We start from the raw sequence: 13,499 nt of genomic DNA on the forward strand, positions 1-13,499 counted from the left end.
CTTTCAGACTGAAGGTTTCAGTTGAAAGCCCAGTTCAGCCATCTCCATTTCTGTATTTTCTTTTGAACCCAATAAAGAAAAGCCCAATGACCTACCCATCACCTTGGGTCTCACAAACGAGTCAGTTGTGTTTTTTTTTCCATATAAATTTTCAATGGAGTCAATTACATTCTAAAATGATTTTCACTATTGTGTAATTTTAGCCATTAGTTATTTTTGCCACAACTCGTCACGTGGTGAGTTGTGATTGGTAGATATACGATGGTGGGCTATGTGGGGCATACATTTGCCAATCATAACTCAGCATATGGTAAGTTGTGGCACAAAGTTGTGGCAAATTATGTGTTCCTAGCATTACTCGTAAGTAATGTTGAGGACACATAATTTGCCACAACTCATCATGTGGCGAGTTGTGATTGGTAAATGTATGATAGTGGGCCATGTGGAGACACATCTTTGCCAATCACAACTTGGCACATAGCGAGCTAAGGCAAATTATGTGTTTCTAGCATTACTTAATAGTAAGATACATTTTCTTCAAATAAATATATAAATAAATGGTGAGATACAATAAATTGATTTCACAGTACAAGCGCATTAACCATGAAAACTGCAGGTCAAACTCATAATTGAGACTCATGTGGACTTAGGATGTTGCGAAAGCAGGAAAAAAAAATTATAGTAAAAGCTAAATAGACAAAAACAGGAAGAAATAATGGAGCAAGGAACTACTGGGAATAGAAATTCATAATTTAGTTTTAACAAAACATTTGCAGCAATGCAAATATTGATGTTTATTACATAAATTTCCTCCAAAGGAAGTTTAAGATAAAAGTTCAAGCTGCCCAAGTGCTTGTTCCACAACTGTCGTGTACACATGCCAATATATCTCTGTACTCTCTATGAATAGTGAAGGAATCATATACCTTTCCATCGCTGCTTTTCTTGTACTCAAAAAGAAGAGAGGAGCGATTGAATGCTGTTAGTTTGACAAATCCAAAGTCGAAATCTCTGTATAAACTCCAATTGGGGATCCCAATGAAAGATGTTCCTAGGTGATGCCCTCCCCCTCCAACAACAACATGGATGGTTCCGTTCATGGTGCCCGAATAATGGGACACTTCTGAATTAACACATACATTCTACACCACCAGCATTGATAATACAAGATTAGAGAAAATGGAATGCAAGTGATCTTAAAGATATTTGGTGAATGCACTATCTGGAAATTCAAAAGAGAAACTGTAATGCTAAGTTAAAGAGTTGGCTAAGAAACAAAAGCATTTCGGTCTACATTGCTTATTGTGTTACCCTATATTGCATACCAATAGGAGTTTGCATTAAGTAGTGCAGTTGAGCCTCTGACATTACCTAGAAAGCCTAAGAGTTTATATTCAACCTTTCTAATGGTTTCTAAAATGTCCAAATATTATCCAAAACCTTCAATTATATATTTTTTTAATGGCTACCTTGTCGTAAGTGTTCACACTATGCCAATACCCTTAAAATCAACTCTAAAAAGACATACAAATACTAGCCTGTGATTAAGCACCTCCAGGCAGAAGTTTCTGCATCTACACAGCAATGTAGAATGCAGCATTCGATGATGGTGTGTCATGAGTTGCATAGAGACTAACTCATGGTGAAATCAATTAATTTAGCTAATGTATACATGAGAAAGAGATTAAAATGAATGCACATTCAAACTAAATCTAATTTTGCTCTATCCGTACCTGGTATATGGGGCATGTCCTTTCATAATCATGTACATGGCCATAAAATGCAATATCTACCCTGTACTTCTGCCAAAGCTTCTGCATGTCATCCCTTCCCATGGGCTCTGAAAATGAGCCCTCTTGGCCAAACCAATCGTTAGAGGAATACCCAAGGGGACGATGAGCAGCAAAGATCAACCAAGGTTGTTTTCGCCTATCAACTGATGCAAGGCACTTCTCAATGAACTTATATTGTTCTGAACCCTCTCTCCAGTCATGCTCAGTGTCAGCTATACAGAAGTGAAACATGCCGTAATCCGTTGAATACCTATGTATAAATGACAGTTATGGTCACAAAACTTAGAATGAAGGATATACTCCACAACAAACAAATTAATGTAAGAGAAATGGACCAAACTGATTGTTGGAAAGGTTTGGCAACTCCTCTAAATTTACTTTCATCTAAAAATAAAAACACCTTCAATTTTTGTAGGACTCTCTACATTCAAACAATAACAAGGGTGTGCAAATGTAAATAACATATAAATTCAATTTACCAGAACTTAGCTCTGTTCTCAGCAGGAACATAGTATAAGGTCTCAGCAATCACACCACATTCCCCACCTGAATCTGTACCAGTATAGAAGGAACCTGAATCCGGCCAATCACGTTCATGATTACCACTGCAAGATGATCAATTGAAAGATTCATTAACCAGTTTTACCAAGTAAGGCATATAATCTGATTTTTATTATAGATGGAAACAATTAGTGATCAATTACACAAACCTTGCAACCATATATGGAACAGTAGATGTAATGGGCTCCACCTGTTGCAGGAATTGATCCCAATCTGCGATGTATCCATCTGCATATGCTATATCTCCTATGTGGAATACTATATCATAATTTGGCAAGTCCTTGATGAGTTGGTCTGTAGTGTTAAGTGCACCTGGATCTTTATTAGCATATTCAGTTGAACCATCGCGTTCTCCCTAAAAGCATACAAGAAGAAATGTGAATTTTTCCCAATCCATCATTTACAAGAAACTCAAACGTGACTCAAATTTTTAACATTATACCAACAAATTTTTGATGGATTTGTATTAATATTTGGTTTGGTACATATAAATTTTTTTTCCTCAAAAAATTGTGACTGCTTCATTCAAAATTTTTTGATTGGTTATTCATTTGAGTTTGTTTTACCTTCCCCATGTCACCAAATATTATAACACGCTGTAATGAGTCCTGCCCAGGATATGGGGAGGATTTGAAAGAATGAGTTTTGCTCCAGATATATGAACCATTAGATAGGATATGACCCATCCTGTAAGAGTACCTGAAATACCATCATAGCAAACTTTAGCATATATTATTAAGACTTTCATAACACTTCAATGTCAAGAAATGAGTTAAATACATACACAGTGTTTGGCCACAAATTTGTTAAGAAACTCGTATGCGTAAAACCAAGATCGCGCCAGCCAACAGTCAGTGCAGGTGCACCTACAGGGTAAGAAGGAAATCTCTTGATGTTACAACATATAATTCACAAAATTTCTCCAATGAAAAGTGGGAAGAAAAAAAATTTAGTTGTAAAAATTTGTGCTCAAGAGTAATAAAAAATCATACTCAAAACATTGTATCCATTCATAAAGAAGAAATAAGCAAATTATCAATCAAAACATTGTATCCATATATAATATTGAATTGTCAGGATTTTCAACCATAAACTTTCTATTGTAGCTTTCTTTGAATGGCCACAATCGTGCACTGGTTATTAAAAATCTGTAGCTTTCTTTGAAGGCAAGAGGACAAATCCCATGTTATGGTGTGTTACCATTTACTATAAGTCACTCGAGAAAAACAGTTGCCAGCAATCCAGGAAAAGGCATGGTAATTTATAGTTTATATTGTGGAAGCACTCTTGTATGGGTAATTAGGACTATAGGTGAAAAGTTTTAGACAACTTAAGAGCTTCAACATATAGTAGTAATATTAGTTAATGATTGCAAATCTCAAATGCACTTGACAGCTGTTGATTGCTTTGTGACAGTTTACTAATACAAGAAATAAGTGAATAATCAAGAACTTTTATCATCATTAAATCAAGCACAGTGTGATCTAATTAGAATTCATAGTTAAATTATGTAATGTGGTGAAGTCAGGAGTAGGTGAAGTATAACATACCACACATGCTGTTTTGTTCAATCGTCAATGTTCCAGCTGGGGATCGCATATGTGTTTCTCCATGGAGACCCCACTCAACAAATGGAACAGCTTCATCTATGCAATAGCCACTCGTCCATGTTACTGTCATCTGCATAACATCAAAAAATTATTTACATATTTTTTCTCATCTAAGATGTACACACGTCTCAGCAAAGCTAAACTAGTGTCGATTAACCAAAGTTCTAGAGTTAATTTAAGTAATTCTCCTTGCAAACATGCTTTGCACATAAATTTACAAGAGAGGGAAAAAACAGAAAAGATTAACAAAGTTATCATATATTGCTTAGAAACTGAGACCTAAAAAAATTATTTCTATCAGAAGATTCTAAGGGGAACTTTCAATTAGTGCACACTTACTTCATTCCAGGATTTTCCATTAGCGAGGCGTGCAAATAGAGGTGCTTTAGGATTGGCAAATGAAATGTAATTTGAAACTGAGACCAGCTTAGGCTGCAATATTTAATAAAGTAATTACTTATTAGTCACATGATATAGTTATTGACAAATCATGGTGAAAATTAGTTAGGTGTTATAGAAGTATAGTAAGAGATGCAGATGGTTGGACACACATTTGACAAACCGCCTGAAAACAATGCAAAGGAGAAGTCTGCCCTTTGATTGATCAACTGGAACTTCAAAGAAGCTTTGCCCGTTTTGGCATACTTTAAATCGGAGAAATTTGCGTACTTATACTGGAAGAAAAACATTTATGTCACATAGGTTAGAGAAGCAAAAGCCAAGATGTTTTATGTGTTACTTTAATCTCAGTTTCAAAATTTACACTGTACACACCTTTATTGGGCTTGTACATAAATATGGAGACTCAGCTTCATCATTTTCTGCTGGACAGGTTGATGAGCTGCCATTTCAAAACAATCAACTTCTAGCTAGACTAATAGAAGATGCAAAATTGCTACATAATACTGCTCTCAATGGAATTGTCCTAGAAATTTTTTTTAATCCTTGAAGTTAATATGTGTTCTATTCAACATTGCTGAGTCCAGAAAACAATTGGCTAGACAATTCATAGTGACACAAAGGTGTACATTACTTGAATTTTGCAGGAGAAAAAACTGCAACCCAATCATCATTGGAAGGATTTGGATTTACAAGAACAACGGTCACCCATGCTGCGTCCTCACCCTGTAATCATATAACAAACTACCTGTCATAACCTTTGTACATGCAAAAACAATGTTATGGTCACAAAAGGTTGAATGTATAATCCAAGTTTCTGACAAAATTTACTTACTGGAGTGTCAGCAATTGTTATTTTGGGCCAAATTATGGGTCATGACATGGTTTCTGGTGTCTATGTCTATCAATGACACAAATAGCCAAAATAACCAATTCAACAAGAATAAGGATGTCAAAAAAAAAAAAAAAATGCTAGAGACACAAAAAATACTAACTTTTGCCACTACTCGTCACATGACAAGTTGTGAGTTGTGAAAATATGGATCTATCATTTTTTCTCTACTACTCACAACTCGCCATATGACCAGTTGTGGATTTTTGAGTGTCCTTAGCATTGCTCGCCAAAAAAATCTTATGATTTTGTGACACTATTTTCCTTTGGAAGAGAACTTAGGTTCAAATCTCTAGTCTTCCACTTGTGAGGAGGAGGGATTTTAATGTGTATTAAATCAAGAACAAAATTTAAGCATAATTCCTTAAGTGTAACACATTAGCTTCTCCAATCAGATTTAATCACGTGACTGCATTATAAATCATATAGTTTAATTTCATTGTCCTTAAGAGAAAATAATACATCTTATGCTAATCAATACAGTCGTATGGATGAATTTAATTAGGAAATTTATGGTATAGCCCTCAAGGAATTGTAACCAAGTTAGAACATATACATAGTTAACAATTAACCTCAACTTTCCACATATAAAATCCTCCCGATTCTTTTCCCATCTGTATAGGGCTATTTTTTTTTTAATTTTTTTATTTATATGCACAACCAATTGTTCCCAAAAACCCAATCCATCTTATATATATTAATGCATGCAGACTCCAGAGACACACCTACCATACACAGACAAAACAGATATTATAAAAAAAGATCGATGTATGATGTAGCTCAATGTTTGAGCGAGGAGTCGAACTATCGCATTTTTTTTTAAAAATTATTTTTTAATTTGGTAAGGCGAGCTGCAGTCACATTACGGGGATGGAGAAGAGAAGAAGATTAAGCGTTAAAGATAAAAATGAGAATACAAATCCTCCATTTCATTCTTAGTATTCCACTTCATACTTCACCAAACTACAGAATGTCATATGATTAGTAGAGTATAAAATCGAACATCAGGGTAGGACAAAGGATATTTAATTAGCGGTACCTTCAAGCCGAGAATGAGCGGGTTCGCTTTGAGGGAGACCGAGTCACGGAGTGCAACAGTGGTCTTATAAATGTCGATCTTGGATAATGGATGCTTGTCATATTCATGAACACGGTGAGCCGAAGCCAAGCACCAAAAGAACACAATGGTAAACAATTTCAGGCAGCTGCGAGAGCTGTCTTCCATGTCTCTTAACTTTTTTTCTTTTTATTATTATGGTTTTGTTAAGAATAGAATAACACTGAGTGAAGAAATATATAGAGAGAAGAAAGCAAAGAAACTAAGCTAAAGTAGCAAGAAAACCATGCATTAAAGGTTTAGACAGTACTGCATGAGAACTAAGAAAACGATTCTAGGGGTTATTATTATATAGAAGCAAAGCGTCGTTCCAATAATAATAAAATATACTGTGGAAGTCCACGTGCTTTTATACTGGTTCACAAGCTTTTCACAAAGTTTACAGATCTTATCCTTTTGAATAAATTATAACTCATTTTAAATCAATGGGTATGGGGTCCTATCAAGAAAAAAAAAAAAAAAAGAGGGTACGGGGGAATAATATCTTTATATATATATATTTTGCTTACAAAGTTTATATTCAAAGGTCCAATTTTCTGGATCGTTGTCTAGCAAAGAAAATTCTTATTGGTCATATCGAGATCTGCCATGTGCAACAGATTGTTTCATTATTTTTTAATTTCTATAAAGCATGCTGAAGCTGAACTCGTTTTTCTATAATATAATTCATCTCTTGTCCTCATTGTTATCACTTTTTATTTTATTTTTCTCTCAACCAACTCATCCACACCTTCAAATTCAAAAAAGAAAGGCAGAAGAATCCTTGCTATAATAATGGAGGTTGGAGAGATTTTTTTCATATGCTCCATATTTGTATTTATTTTGTTGGAGTTTCAGCGCATTCACACGAACAAGAAATTAAAAACATCTACTTAAAGACAATGGTCCGTACAAATGTGGAAACTCAAACCTCCTAAGTCTCAATCACTAGCTAGATAATTCTCAATGCTTTATTTCAAAATTGAAATAGACTACTTTGATTTATAGAAAACTTACCAACGTTCAAAAACATGAGAATAGGAACACCAATAACAAATCAGATACTAGCTAAAAACAAGGTACAATACTTGATAGGCGTAACAACTCAATCATATGCTCCCTAAAGATTGTGAACTACTTTGATATAAAACCAAATCAGGATCTGATATAGTCAAGCACCCACGTCCACCATCTCTGCACGTACTGGTTGCATCAGATAACAATGTTAGATGTGGTTCAATTTATTCCATGTATACATCTATATGTACTGCTCCAATTGATTGAGATCATGTCGGGTTCATATAGGGTATTCCACCATATACAAATGCTCTTAATGGCCGAAATTCAAAGTTAAAAAAAAAAAAAATCAATTTCAATTTTAATAATTAAATTAAAAAATTTTAAAAAGTAAAAAATTTTGTGAAAAGAATAAAGGTAATTGTACCCCACGCAATACCATAGATATTGCATGTTGCGCTAGGATATTGCATGGGATCCTAATCCGCCAAAATCCAATATTATTAACAAAATAGATTACAATTACGCCACATCATCCTCGTATGCCATATTCATAAATCACTTCACAAACATCACAAATACGTACTCAAAATCTCTTATATATACAAATTAATCCAAATCTCATTACAGTTAAAACAAACTTTCAATGTTAATTAACAAACTTGACACTCACAAGCCTCAGATTCCAATGCACCCCCCAATGGTGCTTTCATATTAACACAGTAAATAAACTTTTAGCTCACACAAACGAGCATTTTTCAATATTTAAAGAACTACCAAACGGAAAATTACTGTTTAAAAAAACCCAACATTGAAGGAAAATGTAAGACAACTGGATACATCGAATGATCGAGGGATAAGAATGAATCTTATCAAATCAGATGGCTATAGTTTATTTCCGTCTGTCAGATTAAAACTTTCTTTTGTATAGTTGAATAGATTAGGTCCCCATGAAAAGATAAGAAAATTAAATACTTGTCTTTTCTTTTGTATTCATCAAATATGTTGTAGAAGGCAGTCAAGGCACCAACAAGCTTTTTATTTTTATTTCTTTTAGGTCCCCCTACCCATTTTTTTTTCCATTAAAAAATTTTTATTTTTTTTTTATTTTTTCATTGGAGAGGGACACCAACAAGAAATTATTCACACATAAGTATATTTTCCAAATATTTTATAAAATCATTTATAATAACATAGCCAGTTGCTCACAAATCACAACTAGCCGTCCTTAACCACTGTTTTTCATTGAAAATTGTGTAAGTTTTATATAATTGGGCCAATTTTACTTAATTCGCCTCTAGTCCCTCACTCTCCTTCTATTCAAACTAGCCCTAAATAATTTATAATCTCATATACACTTGCTAGCAAGGAAGTCAATACCGTACCGGAGGCTGTACCGGTTTGGCCACCGGTACGATATATTTCGGATACCGGTCAATACCGGTGTACCGTTTCGGATTTACCGCTATTATATATATATATATATATATATATATATATATATATATATATATATATATAGACACACACACATACCAAAATCTCTAGAACCATGTTTATAAACATATAATATTTCACTTATATTATAGTAAATATAAAAGTTTATTATAAAATATTACCTCAATTCAAAACAAATTATTCATAGTTTTAGACTTCAGTATCAAATAAAAGAAAAAAAAAACACAATATAAAAAATAGAAAACTTAGTTGTTCATTGCATACTAAGAAAACAAATAATACTAAGAAGTTAATATAAATAAGTTACCATTATGCCTTTACAAAAATTTAAAAATTACAAAACTAAAAAATTAAAAAAAAAAAAAAAGTTTTTTTCTGTACCGGCCGGTACGCCCGGTACCGGCCGGTATTGCCCGAAATTGGCCGGTACGCAGCCGGTATGGCCGGTATTTTTTCCGGTACAATATAGAAGTGTACCGGTACCGGTGCACTAGCCGGTACGGTACATACCGGCCGGTACAGCCGGTACCGGTACGGTATCGGCCACACTGCTTGCTAGCCTTTTTCTTTGTCTGTTATAAATTAAAATCTTGCCAAACTTTAAAGCTTTTCGCTTACCAAAACTACATTAATTTTTTAGTGTTTGTCCAGCAAAAAATATTCAGTTCAGTAACAAAAACTACTAAGTATATTGGTTTTTGGTCCATAAAAAAAGAAAAAAAAAATACCATGTGCAACTCGGGGTTACTTCTATATTTATTTTTTCTAAGAACATGTGTAACTCCTTATTAAACTAACACGTCCTTATCGGGAATAAAAAAAAAAAAAAAAAACACGTCCTTATCCTTATTTTCGTTTTTCTAAGCAACCAATCGTTATCTTCCAATTAAAAAGAAAGTTTCAAAGATCATTGCTGTAAACGAGGATTGAGAAATTTTTTCGACTCACTCTATCTATATTTATTTGCATCACATGGTCCAGAATGCAAAATTTAAGTTGGTGGGTAGGCATTTTTAAAACGTGTCCATTTTTATGTGAATAAAAAAAAGTGGTAATTATACAAGTACAAATTATTTTATGCATCTGATATATACATCATGTCTAACAGCATATTTGTAAATGTATAGAATTCATCAAAAACTATGATAAGGAGGTTTTGTATGTAGAATGCACGGGACACCTTCTCCATAACTAGGATCAAATTACAGTAGATTGCACCTACATCTTGGAAATGACCATGATTTTGATTTGTGAGATTTTAGTCATTAGACTATGAGTTTAGCCTGTTTAGGACATTGCTCCTTGGTTATGCAGGACAAAACAAAGGAAAAGAAGGAGTCATAAAAAAAAAAAAAAGATATCAAATTTTTTATTACTGTAAAAAAATAGTTATAAAGGCATAGGTTATATCAAATGGGAATATAATATCATTTCTAAGCTATTAAGTATTATGTAAAGTTGTTATTTACAACTATTTTGTGTTGGTTTTAATTCCATGCCAAATTTGATTGTAATTTTGTTCAATCATGTTTATCCTGTATTTTATGTGGAATTTCATTGTATGGGTTGTGTGTGAGAGAGAGTGTGAAGACTCAAGTTTGCATTGAAGAAGGAGTGGTTTTCGCGGGTATCTCGCAAGTAAACTTCCCACGAAATAAAGCCATGTGAAGAGCACATGATTGGAATGCGAAGAGTCATGACAATCTGGTGACAGCTGGTTTTTGCCACTATCTCGCTGGTAAGGCCTTCCTGCGAAATACCCACGAAACTTTCTGTTTTGCTATTTTGGCTTATTTGCTTCCCCATGTCTTCACCTACACTATATATACCCACATTACCCACATATTGTAACGAGTGTTTTTCAGAAAGAAAACCCTAGCATACACACTTGAGAGTTAGAGATTGTTATACTCACAATCATCTACACGATCTTTTGTGGTTTTCCTTATACTCCTACCTCTCCATATCCATATCCATGAGAGGTTGATAGCCCAAACACTTACCACACCTAATCAGAGTGTCAAGTGAGGTTTTTGTGTTGCTGGGAAGTATTGGAAGAAGCCAAGTTTTAGCGGATGCAATCGGGTGCATTGCAGGATTCGGCAAGCTAGACAAGACACAGTTCTAAGAAGCCTTATTTGAGTAGGAGCTTGGAGGGTTTAGGCGCATTGGGTAGATTAAGCTTGGAGGGTCTCTTGCTATTCATATATCTCAACTTATTGTCTAGTGGATCGATTAACCGCTTGGAGGGTAGCAGAGAGGTTTTTTGCCGAATTCTTCAGTTTCTTCTTCGATAACACATCAGCATGTTATCTTGTGTTTGTATTTCTCTTCCCTACTCTTTTAGCTTTCGTTTTGTTAGGACATATGTGTTTCATGTTAGGAACATATATGTGTCATCATGTATTGGCTAATCATTTGACAAAACGCACTTTACTTGTAATTGGATAGATCTAGGATGTGTTTTATATTTCAAGGAACAATGTTTCAAATTCAAGTGTTAAAGCCATGCAAGTCTGTCCAAGAAACAAGTGAAGAAGTGCTGGTTTTTTAAATCTCGACAATTAGCTCGACAGCTAGTATCTATCAAGGTTTAAAAAGTTGTTCTAGCCTGATGCTTGGCAGCTTCTCGATAGATAGAGTATTTATCGAGATTTATGAAAATCATATTTATGAAAATCAGATTTTCAGTTTTGATTTCATTTCAATCCGTGAATAGATGTCTGGGCTTTCTTTTCTCACAACCCTAAACATATATAAGGATTATTTTAAGAGCCGTCATAGGTTGCACAGTTGCACGAGTGTGAAGCAAAGTGTTGTTCATGCTAATTGTGATCGGAAACCTAATTTGCTCTAGCTCTTCTTTCTCTTAAAGAAGCTACTACATTTGTATGTCATTGGGTTTTGTGACCAAGAAGTTTTGTAATCTTCATCGTGTGATGAACTGAAGAATTTTTGCAGTTAACATCCTTCTCAAGATGATGATTAAGTTGCATGCTAGGATCCGCGCATCTATTGGCTAGTCACGTACTGAGAGCTGTGCATTAAAAGGAGAGATTGTCACTACAGAACAAGTCCAATTAGGTATTGGGGTAACGGTTCAACTGTAAGTTGGTATAAGGTATCGAGATTCCTTTACTTGTAACTGCTTGTTGTGATAACAGTGAATTTTTGGGAGTGGTGACCTTAAAATTATCTAATGGGGTTTTTGCCTTGGAGGTTTTCCCTATTCGTAAACAAATCATCGTGTCAACTTTATTTTCCGCTGCATTTTATGTTAGTTGGTAATTTGTTTGTGTTGCCACACATATTGTATGTTAATCTGATTAATTGATCAACTTAGGTAATTAATTGGTTAATTCATTACAAGGGGTCAATACATTCTTGGCCTATCACATTTTACTTTTGTTATATGATGAATATGGCTTAGAGTAGTTTTATTGTTTGTTCGCTCACATTTACTCTATTCCGTACTTAGTTTAAGTTAGAGTAAAATCAATCGAGCCGTAATATTTTAAATTGGGGTCTGAAAAGCTCTTGTGTTTTTACACAAATCCAAGCTTTCATATTAAACTAGGTAAAATATTCTTATAAACTCATTTTATATCCAGGATTTTACCTAATATCTATAATTGATGTACTAATGTACACATTTTAAAATACAAAAAACTAATGTCCATAATTTAAATATGAAAATGGATGTGAAAAAAATAAATATAAGAGAATAAAAGCCCTTAAAAGTGAAATCTAAAGAACACAGTGACATGAAAAATCTACAAAACATTAGTTTCTTTGGTAAACAAGTTACTTCATTAGACCAGATAGTAAGATACAAGGAATTGTCTACACAAAAGAGGCATGTTGCATACTAGCCGTGAAAACTGCAAGTCAAATTCACAATTGAAATTCCTATAAACTATTAAGAGCATTGTACGTAATTCAATTGACCCTTTTAGTATTTTTAATGAAAACATTTAGGATTTACTTTCCCATTCCTCTAACTATTGAAAAAAAAATCCTATAAAATAGGATATTTTTAAAGCATAAAAAGAAAAAAATATCATTATTAGAGATATGAAGGCCTAATCCTATTTGTTGCTCAAGTTTGTTACTCTAGTCCATGTTCAATGCATTTAATCATGCTTGGATTATAAGCTAGGTAATCATAATTTTATTTTGTGCTGCAAACAAAGTAAATCATATTTCTATTTGTAGTACGAGTATTGTAACCACGAGTTAGTATGTATAGGAATTATCTTCTTATAAATACCATTATCATGAGTTGCAATGTAGATGTAGGCATTTAAAACCGAACCACATTAATTCCCTACTCTCTCTCTCTCTCTGGTATAACACTATGTCTTGCCTTTTCGGATATGGTATCGTAGTTATATTGTATCTTTTTTAATAATCATACCGTTAAAAGATAAATAAACAAAACAAATAGGAAATAATGGATGGAGTAGAAGCTTAGCAGTAGTAGATACTAATAAATATCTCACAAAACATTTGCATCCTTCAAGAAGAAGGATCCAAGAGATTCCTCGCCGTCTGAAATGGTCACGTATTTTGAGTGCAAAGGACATGGGCATGTGAAGAAAGAATGCTCTACGTATTTGAAAGCAAAGGACAAAGTCTTTGCAACAACCCTTAGTGACTCAGATGGTTCCAAT

The 13,499-nt window shown here is 33.9% G+C and overlaps 1 protein-coding gene across 1 annotated transcript; it reads right to left on the reverse strand.

The window, feature by feature from the left end:
• Positions 1-718: 718 nt before the first annotated feature.
• LOC142631849 (putative inactive purple acid phosphatase 27) lies at positions 719-6,624 on the reverse strand. The gene is made up of 12 exons (XM_075806173.1): positions 6,295-6,624; positions 4,998-5,089; positions 4,739-4,805; positions 4,516-4,638; positions 4,304-4,396; positions 3,905-4,034; positions 3,139-3,220; positions 2,921-3,053; positions 2,504-2,709; positions 2,273-2,398; positions 1,734-2,043; positions 719-1,142 (listed from the first exon to the last, which is right to left on the reverse strand). Exons 1-12 carry the CDS (start codon positions 6,478-6,480, stop codon positions 837-839), a joined length of 1,854 nt encoding a protein of 617 aa, XP_075662288.1. The 5' UTR covers positions 6,481-6,624; the 3' UTR covers positions 719-836.
• Positions 6,625-13,499: the final 6,875 nt, after the last annotated feature.

Source organism: Castanea sativa, chromosome 4 (assembly GCF_040712315.1).
Source record: "Castanea sativa cultivar Marrone di Chiusa Pesio chromosome 4, ASM4071231v1".
Lineage (NCBI taxonomy): Eukaryota > Viridiplantae > Streptophyta > Magnoliopsida > Fagales > Fagaceae > Castanea > Castanea sativa.

Excerpts from the sequence above, each read along its gene's own strand:
- LOC142631849 (XM_075806173.1), bottom strand. The coding sequence starts at position 6,480 with ATGGAAGACAGCTCTCGCAGCTGCCTGAAATTGTTTACCATTGTGTTC. Across the intron at positions 4,806-4,997 it reads TTTTCTCCTGCAAAATTCAA|CTCATCAACCTGTCCAGCAG; the intron begins GTAATGTACACC and ends TTGAAATGGCAG. Across the intron at positions 4,639-4,738 it reads TATGTACAAGCCCAATAAAG|TATAAGTACGCAAATTTCTC; the intron begins GTGTGTACAGTG and ends TTTTTCTTCCAG.